Genomic DNA, 15,898 nt, shown 5'->3' on the forward strand with positions numbered 1-15,898 from the left:
TGCGGCAATGCTGGTACAAACGGAGATTTCCTTGTCAAGTAATTCGTTCGTTCCCTCAAAGGGAATGCATTTGATTGGTACACAGACCTCAAAGCTAGAGGTATTGACAGTTGGGAGCAGATGGAATAAGAATTTCTCAACCATTTCTATAGCACTCGTTGTACTGTAAGTATGCTGGAGCTTACAAACACAAAACAGATGAAGGGTGAACCCGTGGTTAACTACATTAACCGTTGCGAGCTCCAAGTCTTGACTGTAAGGATCGTTTGTCTGTAATTTTTGCAGTTGAAGCATGTATGCAGAGCTTGCGCTGGGAGCTTCTTTACATCCTACAAGGGATTAAGCCTTGCACATTTTAAGAGCTTGTTAGTCGAGCCCACGACATAGAGCTTAGCCTGGAAAATCATGGTGCTAGAGAAGATGTTCCTGATATATCCGAAAACCTTCAAGAAGACGAGGGAAGTGAGTCCGAAAAAGAAGACAATATACTTCCTAAGTCGGATGACGAAATAGCTTCATCTTTCATTATAAGCATCATCTCAAAAAACTTGCATCACTAGTGATGGTATTTATATATTTACTCATCCTTAACATAATCAACAATTCATAGTCATTTTATACCTAAAAAGTAGTCTAACATCACTACAAATTGATATTTGGGGTATAAGTAAAATATGAAATCACTCTTTCAATTATGAGTGAAAATTAAAACCAAAATCTTCATCTAAATAAAAAATGACCTAACATCAAGGGTCTGAGTGTAATTTACCCAAAAAAAAAAAAAATTAAGGATGACTTGTCCCTCATATCTGGCTAATCTTGCGCGTTAATTAGTCCAATGTGTCAATTAATCATGTTCTTGCAGCTTTGTCGCGTGGTCCGTTGAGTTCTTATTGTCTTATTCCTTCACTCCCTTCTCACATCACTGAGTTGGAAGAAAATTGTCTCCATTCACTTCTCACTAGAACCGGTCCAGTGGTGGGCCCCGACGCTGATGTGGCAAAGTAGGTAAAAGAGAGAAGAACTGTAGTTTTCCTTATACCTGCTGCTTATACGTTTTGCTTATACTCATTCTGTTTTGCTTATACGTGTTCAATATACCTTCCCTTTATGTATTTCATTTTTAACTCAAAATTCCCCCCAAAACCAAAATTAAGGTTGGAGCCAAAACTGATCTGATATATATATATAGATATGTGCCTCTGATATGTGATGTTGCTCTGCTCTGATCTATAAACCAACAACGAAGATGCAAAGCCTCTACTCTGTAAACCAACACATAAAATCGAAGCCTTTGCTATGTAAACCAACACATAAAGATGAAGATTTATGAAGAGATGGTCAAGGATTTAGGCACATAAAGATTTTGAAAACGTATGGACCCTGTTCAGAACCTCGGTTGGGAAAAATCGCCATATATTTTGGCGACAAGCTAAACTTTCGATCATCCCTTCCGACGAGAAGCTGAAGCTGCGATCATCCATTCCGGCAAGAAGGTGAAGGATTCCGGCGAGAAGGTGAATGTCCGATCATCCATTCCTGTGATCAGCTGAAGCTCCGATCAACCAGTCCGGCGAGAAGCTCTGATCATTATAAGTATTAGGTTGTTATTTTCAATTTTTTGTAACTTTATTCATAATGATATATGAAATCCGGTGGTGATTATTGGTAATCTAAAAATCTGAAGGCTGGGTTATTAGTCTTGATGAGCATGGATTCTTCTTATTTTCAGGCAACCCGAGAATTGGGAAGCTTGTTGTTGTGTGTATTTAATGTTCTTATTTATCTTTTTTAGCCTTTTTCTCTTTTCTGTATGAACCCTATTAGTCATCACTGAACAAATTTTTTTTTTTTTTTTTTATATTGTATATGCATATACCAGATTTTGAAGCTTGTTCTTTTGCCTATTATATGTCCATATTTATCTGTTTTAACCTTTGTGAAATAACTTTATTTGTGAATGAATTATATTAGTGATCAGTTATAATAGAAGTTTACGATTGTATATGCATATACCATTTTGAAGCTTGTTCTTGTGCCAATGTTATATTCATATTCATCTGTTTTAGCCTTGTTCAATCCTAAACTTTATTACTTTTCAGTCTAAATAAAATTGTAGAATAGTATTTGTATATCCCAAATATTGAAAGATGTGATGTTGTATTTATAAAAGTGTTGACATATGTTATAGAAAAATTGTGTTGTAAAGGTCAACATATGCCACATGTTATAAAATGGTTGCATTAACGGTAATGCATTATAGTAGTGTAGAAGTCAATTATATGTGCATATGTTAGGTTTGTCACCAATTGTGTTCATATATAGTCTACAATTGGCGTATTTGAGATATATTTGATCTGTTAACATATGGCACATGTTAGGAAATGGTAGCATGAATGGTAAAACATTGTAGTAGTGTAAAAGTAAATTTTATGTGGATCTATTAAGTGAAAGATGTGAGTATTTATAAAATTGTTGACATATGTTATAAAAAAGTTGTGTTGTGAAGGTAAAATTATGTTTGCCAGAAATTGTTTGCATATCTATGTTAGATGTATTTATTATGGTAACAGATGCCACATGTTATGAAAAAGTTGCATTAATGGTAATTCATTATAGTAGTGTAGAAGTAAATTTTTAATGGATATGTTAGGTTAAATATGTGATGCTGTATTTATGAACTTGTTGACATATGTTATATAAAAGTTGTGGTGAGAAAGTCAAATTATGTTTGACACCAATTGTTTTGACATCTAATATACAGTTGAAGCTTGTTATATGAATTTGATCTATTAACATATAGCACTTGTTAGAAAATGGTTGCATAAATGGTAAAGCATTATAGTAGTGTAGAAGTAAATTTTATGTGAATGTGTTAGCTGAAAGATGTGATGTTCTATTTATGAAAGTGTTGGCATATGTTATAAAAAAGTTATGATGTAAAGGTCAAATTATGTTTGCCACCAATTGTTTGCATATCTAATTTAAGCTTGAATTATGTTAGATGTATTTGTTATGGCAACATATGCCATATGTTAGAAAAAAATTCCATTAATGGTAATCCATTATAGTAGTGTAGAAGTAAATTTTTAATGGATATGTTAGGTCAAATATGTGATATTGTATCTCTGAACCTGTTGACATATGTTATATAAAAGTTATGGTGAGAAAGTCAGTAATACCCCTAGTTTTCAAAGGGATAGAATTGGAAATTTAATTTTATTTTTCATTGATTAATTGATTTAGTTATGTGACTTAGTTGTTTTTTTTTTTTTTTTCCTTAAGTGCTTAATTGTGGTTGCTTAATTGATTTAATTAATATTTGGGTGTATTTACTTTACATGTTAATTGCGATTGTTTTAATTATATTATTTGAATTTATTTAAATTAATTGCCTTAGTAATATGTAACTTGGATTTATTACCTGATTCATTTTTAATACTGATTTAATTGTTTTATTTAATTAATGTACTGTATTTTCTTTATGGTAACTTAGGGTTTTATTTTACACGAATGTCGCCGACATAGTTAGGGAATGGATGTTAGGGTTTTGTTTTCCTGTTGGTAAACGAATTAGAATTAGGTTAAGATTTTGGTTTTATAAATATATAGTTGCATGTGGGTTTAGGGTTTTAGAAAATACACAAAGTTCTTCTCAAGTACCTAAGAAACATAAAGAAAATACAGAGTGCAATAGTGAGGAATTGTAGGAAAACAGAGAGTAGACCTTTGAGGATTTATAGTGAGGTTCAAGGGGACAAATGGGGATGCTTCTGGATTGAACCAAGAGTGCCGGAGGTGTAGAACAGTAGTCGACAACATTGACGGAGAACTCAGAGACGGTGGTTTACAGTTTCAAACTCTGAAATTGCAGGCAAGTCTCTGTTCTATTCTTTCCCCTTAATTCGTGTTCTGTGCATGCCTGGTTAGACTTCAGGGTTTTAATAAAGGCTAAAACGGATTGACACAAACATAATCACATGTTTTCCATGCATATATGAATTTATTTGATCTCAGTGAGTTAACTGTTTTGCATACTTGTTGATATTCTGCTATCTGTGTCTTTTACGTTTAAGCCTGTTTTATTGGGATTAGTAATATGATTGGATGCCTTGTAATTATTCTGAGAATGGGTGTAATCCCTAGAACAAGATTTAAAAACAGTTTTGAGTTTTACTAAATAAATCTGTTGTAAGTTGTCTAAAGTTGCTATCAGAAATTCTGAAATCGTTGCTGTAAGACTTGTGTCTAGTTCAGATCGTGGTTGCATATCAATGGGTTAGGATTAATTTAGGACAAAGATTAAAAAAACATTACAGAGGCCTGGGAGAACACCGGAGTCGAAGAAGATGAAGCAGAACCGGACGACGGCATCTAAGGGAGTGAGAGCAGGCTCTAAAAGGGGATAGAGCCGGCTCTGTACCCCTTAGAGCCGGCTCCCAAAGGATGGAGCCAGCTCTTGGCAGCCTTAGAGCCGGCTTTAAGAGCCTTAGAGCCGGCTCAATCCAATAAAAGAGCAGGCTCAATGTTTTTAGAGCCTGCTCTTGCCCAGAAGTCACATACAGTATGGTTTTTGTGCGTGTTTGGGCTATACAGTGTTTTGAAAAGCTGTTTAAAGGCTATTGTAAGGTATAATTAAGTGTTAGGGACTTATGTTAAAATTGAAAACACCTAGTACAGTAGTTGATTAAGGAAAAGAGTAAGGAACAGCTCAAAGAAATGTCTATACGTTGCACTGTTTGGCTAAGGAATTTAATTACCGGAACTTAGCAAATTGTTGGTATATGAATTAATTATATTTAATCATATTTTCCACCATGTAATGAACGTAGTGAATTATCTGTAAATTTAACTATGATTGGTTTGGAATGAATTGGTACTTAAGGGCTGTTAAAAGGTATCAGCTTATGCACTGTATGTAGAATTTAAATACTATGAAGTATTTTAGCTATTTAAATTGTTGGAGTATGATATTTAGGTTCCAAAGTAAATACCTAATTTTGTTATATATGTATGAATTGTTATTGATGCATATTTTGTTGGAGGATGGATGTTGAATATATAGTGTGGTTTAATTAACTACGCAGTTTGGAGGAGTTAAATGCTCAAATGTACTTTATCAGTTTAAAGGATTGGTTTAGGATTTCTAAATCTTATTGTGGATGCATAATTTGATCCTACCCGTGTTAGATTGTATGTATGCTTATTCTTGAGTATGGTTGGTATGCATCTATTATTGGTTATCAACTATGTTAACTGGAGGATTGTATGTACCGGTATGGGACGGTGACATACTAGGTAAGGATTAGTTCAAACCATAAATCCTACCTAATTTAGAATGAGTTGGATTAACCATAAAAATGTGAAGTCTTACCTATATGGATATATATATATATATATATATATATATATATATATATATATATATATATATATATATATATGAACCGATATGGGACGGTGTCATATTAGGGATGGCTTAGTTCAAAATACTAAGACCTACCTATATTAGGAATGGATTTGTTCAAAACACTAAGTCCTACCCAAATTGGATTAAGGTATGGATTAACTATAAAGGTTAAGTCCATCATCTACATGTGTCATATCAATTGTGAATTGAATGACCTACTATGGTTTCAGGATGAATTTATTATACAGATGTCAGACCACTACACAGATGGATGATATTCTGTATTAGGAGGAGTACGGACTTTATATATTTATTATATATGCCATGGTATGAGCTTGAGTCTCAGGACCATGGTTAGGGCGCGTATATCGCTTAGGATGGATAACTGGACATAGGTGTTGTTCCCTGGTAGGTCTAGGTACTCATGCCCACCTTAGGGTGCGTATTCGCATGTTGCCTTCTATTCAGGCTGAAACAGACCTACTGGATAAGCGAACGTCCTATAGTGTGTACTATATATACATGTATGGACTACTCTAGATATTGTTGAGTTTTTCTAGGATGTATCTGCGTATCGGATTACTGTTTGGATCGTAGTAGATCAGGACTTGCATGTGGGCCTGACCCACTCTATTATTTTTCGGGTGTTCGACAGTACCAGGCTTAGAGCTTGATCGTGTTGATGCAGATACAGACACTCACTCTTCTGATTACATAGAATTTCCTTTCTATTTTAATTTTTGGATTTTAATTCTGTAAATTTATTCAAGGCTTTGGGATTAGGGGTCCACTAGGTGGATTCCCGAGTTGTATGGTTTTAAAGTATATTAATTTATTATTTCAAGTTTGATGATTCTTATTTTAGATTTCTTTCAGCGTATTATTAATTTATTCTTAATTCAGTTTTATTTCTACTTGTTTACATATTAATTGTTTGGTATCCCTCGAATCTGTGCTGGGACTCGATCACCCGTGGCTCTAGAATCAAGGGGTATCGCAGTTGGTATCAGAGCGCTCCAGGTTCTAGTGTCCTTAGGAGTGTCTTTCGTTAGAAGTCTTCCGTGTTGCGTCTTTTAAAAAACTTAGAGTCATATTAGGATTCGTTGTACTCTTTTACAGTTCGTTAGGAGGAGCAGCTGATGTCAATTATATTCCATAATTATGGAATGGTTGACACTAGAAGTAGGATGGGATCTGCGGCGACAGTGATTCAGACCCAAAGGAGTAGAGGGGTACGTTGTTAAGTTCTCTACCAGAAGCAGAACTCAGGATCGAAGGTTTAGTTCCGGTTGGCGCTACTTTTAGAAGTACAAGCCAAGGAAAGATTTGGGAGTGTGTTTTAAGTCACCGTATGAAGGGACCAACACGAGTTTAGATGTTCTCATAAAGGAGACAACCGAGGAATAGGAGTCCGAAGAGGATTCTAGTGTCGTAGAGTTCAATCTACTAAAAAAAGAGGGTATTGAATCTTGGAAAGCAAGAATTACGCGAGGGTAATCTTGTTCGCTAATAGTATAGTGAACGGTGCTAGTCGAGTTGGCATGGATCGACCTACAGATAGTTAACTTTAGGGATTACCTTTAGAAAAGGTAGATAAAGTGAACTCTTTAGGAGTTTAGGATCGGATGGAGTTCTTCTCAGACTGAAGCAATGATTTTATATCAAGTTCCGAGGAGTATGGGGATTAGGTTGGGACTTTCTAAGTTGCTTTACAAAGCTACTTTGGACAGTCGACATTCCGTGTATAAAGAGGATGAAGGTTAAGCCTTTGGCATTTGATGTGGCAAATGGATTATGTTGAGCTATGATTTGAGCTTATGTTTCAAGGTTGGATGATTTCCTCTGAAACTGTAGAAGGGAGATTGTGAACAAATCAGGTAAAGTTGATTTCTAAAAGGAGATTTTCTTTGGTAGGAGGAACAATGTTTTACGTAGGGTTCTAATCGTGTTTTTATTATGGTTATTGTGTGTGCTTTATGTGTTTCCTTTTCGTTAATAATTCAGGATTGGGAATACGGTTTAGTTGGGGACACAAAAGGGTAATCAGTCAACTACCGTTTTGGGAGAAATAGCGTTGAGTACGCTAGGATTTTGGGCATGGGATCATAGGATTTGGTAGGTATATCTAACTTTTTGCCAAACTTAGACATGCGTAGTTATATTACGTTTTCGGATGGGATAGGTAAACCAGTGGTTCGAGTCAAATGATATAAAATCATTTGATAGACTGTAACGTTTATCGGAGGAAATGACTTGGCTGAATATCTTCTCGAAAACTTTAGGCGGGTGTTCCAAGGTCAGCAGGAGGATTTTGGTACTGGTTTAGGTATTTGTAGGAACGTTACCAATTGAGGATAGTAGACAGGATTAACTATTCGTCAGTCTATCCTTAATTAAGAATTTGGTTTCTAAGGGTGTGATCGAACATCTAAATATGGAAACTGGTGTTAGCAGACTAAGGATATTGTTGTTAGAAAAATTGGGAGGAGGATGTAAGGACTGAGGTTCACAACTCTTAGTTCTTTAATTGGTCTCAGAGGAGACCTGATGCTTCGCAAAAGCAAGCAGGTGTTTGGGAGGCAGGTAGGAGGAGGGACATAATACTTTGTCGTAAAGTCTGATATCTAGCAAATAATCTAGATGGACCGTCAGAAATCATTGGATCTTTGTGGCCACTTCTCATACTAGAGCGGGCTTGACAGAATAGTTTCCACGGATCTAAATGAGAGATTGCTGATTCTACACAAGGGATAGGATTCTGGGTGACTGATACAATTAAGTCAGCTTTGTGTTGTCTATTTTAGAACTAGTAAGATATCAGTTCCTACAAATACCACGGATCACGGGATGACTTAGATGGACAGGTGTGGTGATTCACACTTTGCATTAAGTTACGTCTAGTAGAGGTAGTGGGGAGAAGGCTGATTTTATCAACCGCTAGGGTAATTAAACCTTTGGTGGATTATTTTTGAAAGTCAGTTAAGTTTTCGCATGAGGAAATAATAACACTTGCTATTACCAGGAAAATGGAGGCGATCAACTTGGAATGTTTGGGCTGACCCCATAGGAGGTAGTGCCTTACTCCGATGAGTTTAAGGTACTGAAGGAGGTATAGTAGTTGTCTTTTTGATTCTGGTAAGGTCGGAGTGACTGAGGTGTAAAATTCAAAAATTTTACATTGCAGTTAAAGGGATAGGAGTATAGTACGACTTATCAGGTTTATCTTGGTGAGCCGGTACGGATAGAGACAGGTATATCACTGTTTCTAAATGTGTCACCTGCTAACAAGGTGGAAAATTGATACTTGGTTATCACTGGAGGTTTTAGCCACTTCCTATATCAAAATGGGAGTAGGACTAATCGGGAGGGGATGGCTGGTAGAAGTTACCAACATTAGTTGGAATTTTAATTCCATACGGTTTAAGAATAGTGGATAGAGCAAGTTCGCTTGAGGATTACACTTTAGTGGTGTTTACTTTGGCGCTTCTTATCCATTATCCATTGCGTTGGTAACGGAGTTATAGCATGTGGTTATTCAATATAGAAGATAACCGGTACTGTGTCCAAGGAGTTTTCTGAAGGTGTTGGAGCAACAACTATGTTTCGCATCTCTAGACGGGAAATGTGATCGCGATATTATATTTAAATCACGGCAAATATGCTTAAGATATATCCTAGGTTGGCATGGGTAATTGGAAGCGTTACTTAGCTTTTCGGATATTATCTATGCTATTGTTGGCACAAGGGGATTCGTGCAACAATGTCTAGGATTTTGGATAGTAGGTGGTGCCGATCTCTCACTGGTTGGTCCGGCCTAGAAGCGAGGTTATATGATACGACCTTGACTTTATGTAAGGATACATCGTCGAAACATACTCTATTTTGGTAATGAGTGTGTACGGTTTGGAGGCGGCAATCGGATTTTGTAGATAGTTGAACTCGTACATAAGAATTCACTATCAGGAAATGATTGTTTTGGAGGAAGGTTCGTTTTCTATAGTACACTGCTTTTCACGGATTTTGCTAAACGAGTTAGGTAGTTGCTTATAATATAGCGTTATTAACTTGTTAAACCACTGCATGTATAGGAATTCTATGCGTCTGTTCTATGGAACATGGAGGCATAGTGATCATTACCCTTCGCTATATATTGGGTACGATTGGATCGTTGATAGATACAGTCTGGGAGTTGTACCAATATGTTATTTCTTATACATGGTATATTGTTGGATATGTTAGAATTTGGTGGAGCTTATCTAATGAAGCTGTGCCACACGAAAACGGAAATGAATTTGGTAAAGTCATTAATTCAGAGTTTCATGAATTCCGAGGACAGAATTCCTTTTGTTAGGGGGGAAGAATGTAATACCCCTAGTTTTCAAAAGGAAAGAATTGGAAATTTAATTTTATTTTTCATTGATTAATTGATTTAGTTATGTGACTTAGTTGTTTTTTTTTTTTTCTTAGGTGATTAATTGTGGTTGCTCAATTGATTTAATTAATATTTGGGTGTATTCACTTTACATGTTAATTGCGATTGTTTTAATTATATTATTTGAATTTATTTAAATTAATTGCCTTAGTAATATGTAACTTGGATTTATTACCTGATTCATTTTTAATACTGATTTAATTGTTTTATTTAATTAAAGTACTGTATTTTCTTTATGGTAACTTAGGGTTTTATTTTACACGGATGTCGCCGACATAGTTAGGGAATGGATGTTAGGGTTTTGTTTTCCTGTTGGTAAACGAATTAGAATTAGGTTAAGATTTTGGCTCTATAAATATATAGTTGCATGTGGGTTTAGGGTTTTAGAAAATACACAAAGTTCTTCTCACGTACCTAAGAAACATAAAGAAAATACAGTGTGCAATAGTGAGGAATTGTAGGAAAACAGATAGTAGACCTTTGAGGATTTATAGTGAGGTTCAAGGGGACGAACGGGGTTGCTTCTGGATTGAACCAAGAGCGCCGGAGGTGTAGAACAGTAGTCGACAACATTGACGGAGAACTCAGAGACGGTGGTTTACAGTTTCAAACTCTGAAATTGCAGGTAAGTCTCTGTTCTATTCTTTCCCCTTAATTCGTGTTCTGTGCATGCTTGGTTAGACTTCAGGGTTTTAATAAAGGCTAAAACGGATTGACACAAACATATTCACATGTTTTCCATGTATATATGAATTTATTTGATCTCAGTGAGTTAACTATTTTGCATACTTGTTGATATTCTGCTATCTGTGTCTTTTACGTTTAAGCCTATTTTATTGATATTAGTAATATGATTGGATGCCTTGTAATTATTCTAAGAATGGGTGTAATCCCTAGAACAAGATTTAAAAATAGTTTTGAGTTTTACTAAATAAATCTGTTGTAAGTTGTTTAAAGTTGCTATCAGAAATTCTGAAATCGTTGCTGTAAGACTTGTGTCTAGTTCAAATCGTGGTTGCATATCAGTGGGTTAGGATTAATTTAGGACAAAGATTGAACTATAGTATAACTATTAAAAAAACATTACAGAGGCCTGGGAGAACACCGGAGTCGAAGAAGATGAAGCAGAACCGGACGACGGCATCTAAGGGAGTGAGAGCAGGCTCCAAAAGAGGATAGAGCCGGCTCTGTACCCCTTAGAGATGGCTCCCAAAGGATAGAGCCAGCTCTTGGCAGCCTTAGAGCCGGCTCAATCCAATAAAAGAATAGGCTTAATGTTTTTAGAGCCTACTCTTGCCCAGAAGTCACATACAGTATGGTTTTTGTGCGTGTTTGGGCTATACAGTGTTTTCAAAAGCTGTTTAAAGGCTATTGTAAGGTGTAATTAAATGTTAGGGACTTATGTTAAAATTGAAAACACCTAGTACAGTAGTGGATTAAGGAAAGGAGTAAGGAACAGCTCATAGAAATGTTTATACGTTGCACTGTTTGGCTAAGGAATTTAATTATCCGAACTGAGCAAATTGTTGGTATATGAATTAATTATATTTAATCATATTTTCCACCATGTAATGAACGTAGTGAATTATCTGTAAATTTAACTATGATTGGTTTGGAATGAATTGGTACTTAAGGGCTGTTAAAAGGTATCAGCTTATGCACTGTATGTAGAATTTAAATACTATGAAGTATTTTAGCTATTTAAATTGTTGGAGTATGATATTTAGGTTCCAAAGTGAATACCTAATTTTGTTATATATGTATGAATTGATATTGATGCATATTTTGTGGGAGGATGGATGTTGAATATATAGTGTGGTTTAATTAACTACGCAGTTTGGAGGAGTTAAATGCTCAGATGTACTTGATCAGTTTAAAGGATTGGTTTAGGATTTCTAAATCTTATTGTGGATGCATAATTTGATCCTACCCGTGTTAGATTGTATGTATGCTTATTCTTGAGTATGGTTGGTATGCATCTATTCTTGTGTTATCAACTATGTTAACTGGAGGATTGTATGTACCGGTATGGGACGGTGACATACTAGATAAGGATTAGTTCAAACCATAAATCCTACTTAATTTGGAATGAGTTGGATTAACCATAAAAATGTTAAGTGCTACTTATATGGATATATATATATATATATATATATATATATATACCCATTAGGGATGGCTTAGTTTAAAATATATATATATATATATATATATATATATATTTTAAACTAAGCCATCCCTAATGGGACGGTGTCATATTAGGGATGGCTTAGTTTAAAATACTAGAACCTACCTATATTGGGAATGGATTAGTTCAAAATACTAAGTCCTACCCATATTGGATTAAGGTATGGATTAACCATAAAGGTTAAGTCCATCATCTACATGTGTCATATCAATTGTGAATTGAATGACCTACTATGGTTTCAGGATGAATTTATTATACAGATGTCAGACCACTACACAGATGGATGACATTGTGTATTAGGAGGAGTACGGACTTTATATATTTATTATAAGTGCCATGGCATGAGCTTGAGTCTCAGGACCATGGTTAGGGCGCGTATATCGCCTAGGATGGATAACTGGACATAGGTATTGTTCCCTGGTAAGTCTAGGTACTCATGCCCACCTTAGGGTGCGTATTCGCATATTGCCTTCTATTCAGGCTGAGACAGACCTACTGGACTAGCGAGCGTCCTATAGTGCATATCGGATTACTGTTTGGATCGTAGTAGATCAGGACTTGCATTTGGCCTGACCCACTCTATTATTTTTCAGGTGTTCGACAATACCAGGCTTAGAGCTTGATCGTGTTGATGCAGATACAGACACTCACTCTTCCGGTTATATAGGATTTCCTTTCTATTTTAATTTTTGGATTTTAATTCTATAAATTTATTTATGGTTTTGGGATTAAAGGTCCACTAGGTGGATTCCCGAGTTGTATGGTTTTAAAGTATATTAATTTATTATTTCAAGTTTGAGGATTCTTGTTTTAGATTTCTTTCAGCTTATTATTAATTTATTCTTAATTCAGTTTTATTTCTGCTTGTTTACATATTAATTGTTTGGTATTCCTCGAATCTGTGCTCGGATTTGATCACCCGTGGCTCTAGAATCGAGGGGTATCACAAAGTCAAATTATGTTTGACACCAATTGTTCTGACATCTAGTGTACAGTTGAAGTTTGTTATATGAATTTGATCTGTTAACATATGACACATATTAGAAAATGGTTGCATGAATGGTAAAACATTATAGTAGTGCAAAAGTAAATTTTATGTGAATGTGTTAGCTGAAAGATGTAATGTTCTATTTATAAAACTGTTGGCATATATTATAAAAAAGTTGTGCTGTGAAGGTCAAATTATGTTTGCCACCAATTGTTTGCATATCTAATTTAAGCTTGAATTATGTTAGATGTATTTGTTATGGCAACAGATGCCACATGTTAAAAAAAAAGTTTCATTAATGGTAATTTATTGTAGTAGTGTATAAGTAAATTTTGAATGGATATGTTAGGTCAAATATGTGATGTTGTATTTCTGAACCTGTTGACATATGTTATATAAAAGTTATGGTGTGAAAGTCAAATTATATTTGACACCATTTGTTTTGACATCTAATGTACAGTTGAAGTTTGTTATATAAATTTGATCTGTTAACATATAGCACATGTTAGAAAATGATTGCTTGAATGGTAAAACATTATAGTAGTATAGAAGTAAATTTTATGTGAATGTGTTAGCTGAAAGATATGATATTCTATTTATGAAAGTGTTGGCATATGTTAAAAAAAAGTTGTGATGTGAAGGTCAAATTATGTTTGCCACCAATTGTTTGCATATGTTGTGTGCACTTGAATTATGTTACATTTATTTCTTATGGCAACATATGCCACATGTTACAAATTTCTTGGCTGGATGTTAATGCATTATAGTAGTGTATAACTAAATTTTATGTGGATTTGTTATATTAAATATGTGATGTTGTACTTATGAAATTGGTGACATATGTTATACAAAGGTTGTGCTGTGAATGTAAAAAGGTTGTACAATTGTAGTATGTAGCATATATTTGTTATGGCACATGTTAGAAAATGGATGCATGAATGGCAATGCATGATATTAGTGTAGAAGTAAATTTGATGTGGATATGTTAGGTGAAAAATGTGATGTTGTATTTATGAAACTGTTGACATATGTCATATAAATGTTGTGCTGTTAAGATATACTTACTTTTTTGTCATGTTTTTGTTGGTCTACTATTATAGTTATGGCTATTGAAGAGGCAATTATTAACATTGAAGAGACAGATAACGATTCGGTTTGCAAAATTCCTGAAGTAGAATGGATACCCCGTGTTGATATGCAGTTTGATTCCGAAGAAGTGGCTTATGATTTTTACAATGAATATGGTGGCAGAGTGGGTTTTAGTATTCGAAGAAAGTACAAAAACAACAATCGGAAGGATGGAAAAGTAACATCTAGAAATTTTGTGTGTTGCAAGGAGGGAAAAAGAGGTGAGGACAAGAGGGACAGGAAAACAAAGAATCGAAGGGCTGAAACACGCACCGATTGTCGTGCACGCATGCTTATTGCCTTGAATGTGGAATTTGGTAAGTACATTGTCAAAGATTTTAAAGATACTCACAACCATCCCCTCATCAGTGAGGATTGTGCCCACATGATGCCATCGCAGCGAAAAATAAAGTCAGTGCAAGCTATTGATGTGGAGTTGGCTGCCGATTGTGGAATATCAATTCGTAAAACCTTTGAGTTAAGTTCGAGGCAAGCTGGTGGTAGAGAAAGTATTGGCTTCACGAAGGTTGATGTACAAAATTATATTTGGACTAGAAGACAGAACGACATTGAACTTGGTGATGCGAATTGACTGATGAATTATTTCTAGACACAGTGTTTGGAAGATCCATCATTCTTCTATGCCATGCAATTGGACAGCAGTGCAATGATAACAAATATATTTTGGGCCGATTCAAAAATGATATCAGATTATGGGCATTTTGGAGATGTGCTGACATTTGATACCATGTACAAACTTGTTCATGGGAATTGGCCTGTTGCAGTTTTTCTCGGTTTGAACCATCACCGGGAGATAGTTGTGTTTGGAGCAGCTTTCATGTATGATGAGACAACCGATTCTTTTGGTTGGTTATTCAATACATTCTTGAATGCCATGTCCCATAAAGCACCAAGGATGATCTTGACCGACTAAGACGCTGCAATGGCAAAGGTATTAGTCCAGGTCATGCCCGATACAAAACACCTTCTATGTACATGGCACCTAATGCAAAATGCCCAAAAGCATCTTGGGAATTTGTCTGTTGGTGGGAAAGGCATAAAAAGTGTGATATCAAAATTAATGTACGAGATTGAGGGTGAGGAACAATTCTTGCTGGAATGGGCGTAGATGGAAAAGGAATTTGCTGTAGAGAATAACAAGTGGTTGGCCAACTTATTTGGTTTGAAACATGTATGGGCCAGGGCATACGTTAAACATGTGTGGTCGGCTAGTATGCGTACCACACAGCTTAGTGAGAGCTTCAATGCTCGCTTAAAACAGTATTTAGCAAGACAATATGCATTGCCAGAGTTTTTCAAGCATTTTGAAACGCTTTTGTTCGACAAGCGATACAAGGAGTATGCAGCTGAGTATGACTTACTACATAAGATGCGCAGGCTGAAAACAAGGTTTCCTATTTTAGATCAAGTCGGATGTCTGTACACTACTAACATCTTTGACCTTTTTTAGGACCAGTTAATAGTAACTGGTATGAGTGAAAATGTCCGGAAGTACAACGACCTTGGTAACGGGGTTTTTTCATATGAAGTTGCGGTTTATAATGATAACTTCCATCGGTTCGTCACAAGGACACATAACGACTTATTATCATGTTCATGTGGAAAATTTGAAATAGAGGGTATCATGTGCAGCCACACTCTGAAAGTCCTTAAAGATGTGATGTATGCCAATGAAATACCCATCCACTATATTTTAAAAAGGTGGACTAGAAATGGTAAGGACGGCAAGGT

At 35.5% G+C, this 15,898-nt stretch overlaps 1 protein-coding gene across 1 annotated transcript; it reads left to right on the forward strand.

The window, feature by feature from the left end:
* The first annotated feature begins 14,120 nt into the window (after positions 1 to 14,120).
* On the forward strand, positions 14,121 to 15,080 carry LOC132309555 (protein FAR1-RELATED SEQUENCE 5-like). The gene is made up of 2 exons (XM_059807849.1): positions 14,121 to 14,672; positions 14,757 to 15,080. Exons 1-2 carry the CDS (start codon positions 14,121 to 14,123, stop codon positions 15,078 to 15,080), a joined length of 876 nt encoding a protein of 291 aa, XP_059663832.1.
* Positions 15,081 to 15,898: the final 818 nt, after the last annotated feature.

The sequence above is a fragment of the Cornus florida genome, unplaced genomic scaffold (assembly GCF_030987335.1).
Source record: "Cornus florida cultivar Cherokee Brave unplaced genomic scaffold, ASM3098733v1 CherokeeBrave_3.0.0_Hap2_Chr05, whole genome shotgun sequence".
Classification (NCBI taxonomy): domain Eukaryota; kingdom Viridiplantae; phylum Streptophyta; class Magnoliopsida; order Cornales; family Cornaceae; genus Cornus; species Cornus florida.

Excerpts from the sequence above, each read along its gene's own strand:
- LOC132309555 (XM_059807849.1), top strand. The coding sequence starts at position 14,121 with ATGGCTATTGAAGAGGCAATTATTAACATTGAAGAGACAGATAACGAT. Across the intron at positions 14,673-14,756 it reads AAAGTATTGGCTTCACGAAG|ACACAGTGTTTGGAAGATCC; the intron begins GTTGATGTACAA and ends AATTATTTCTAG.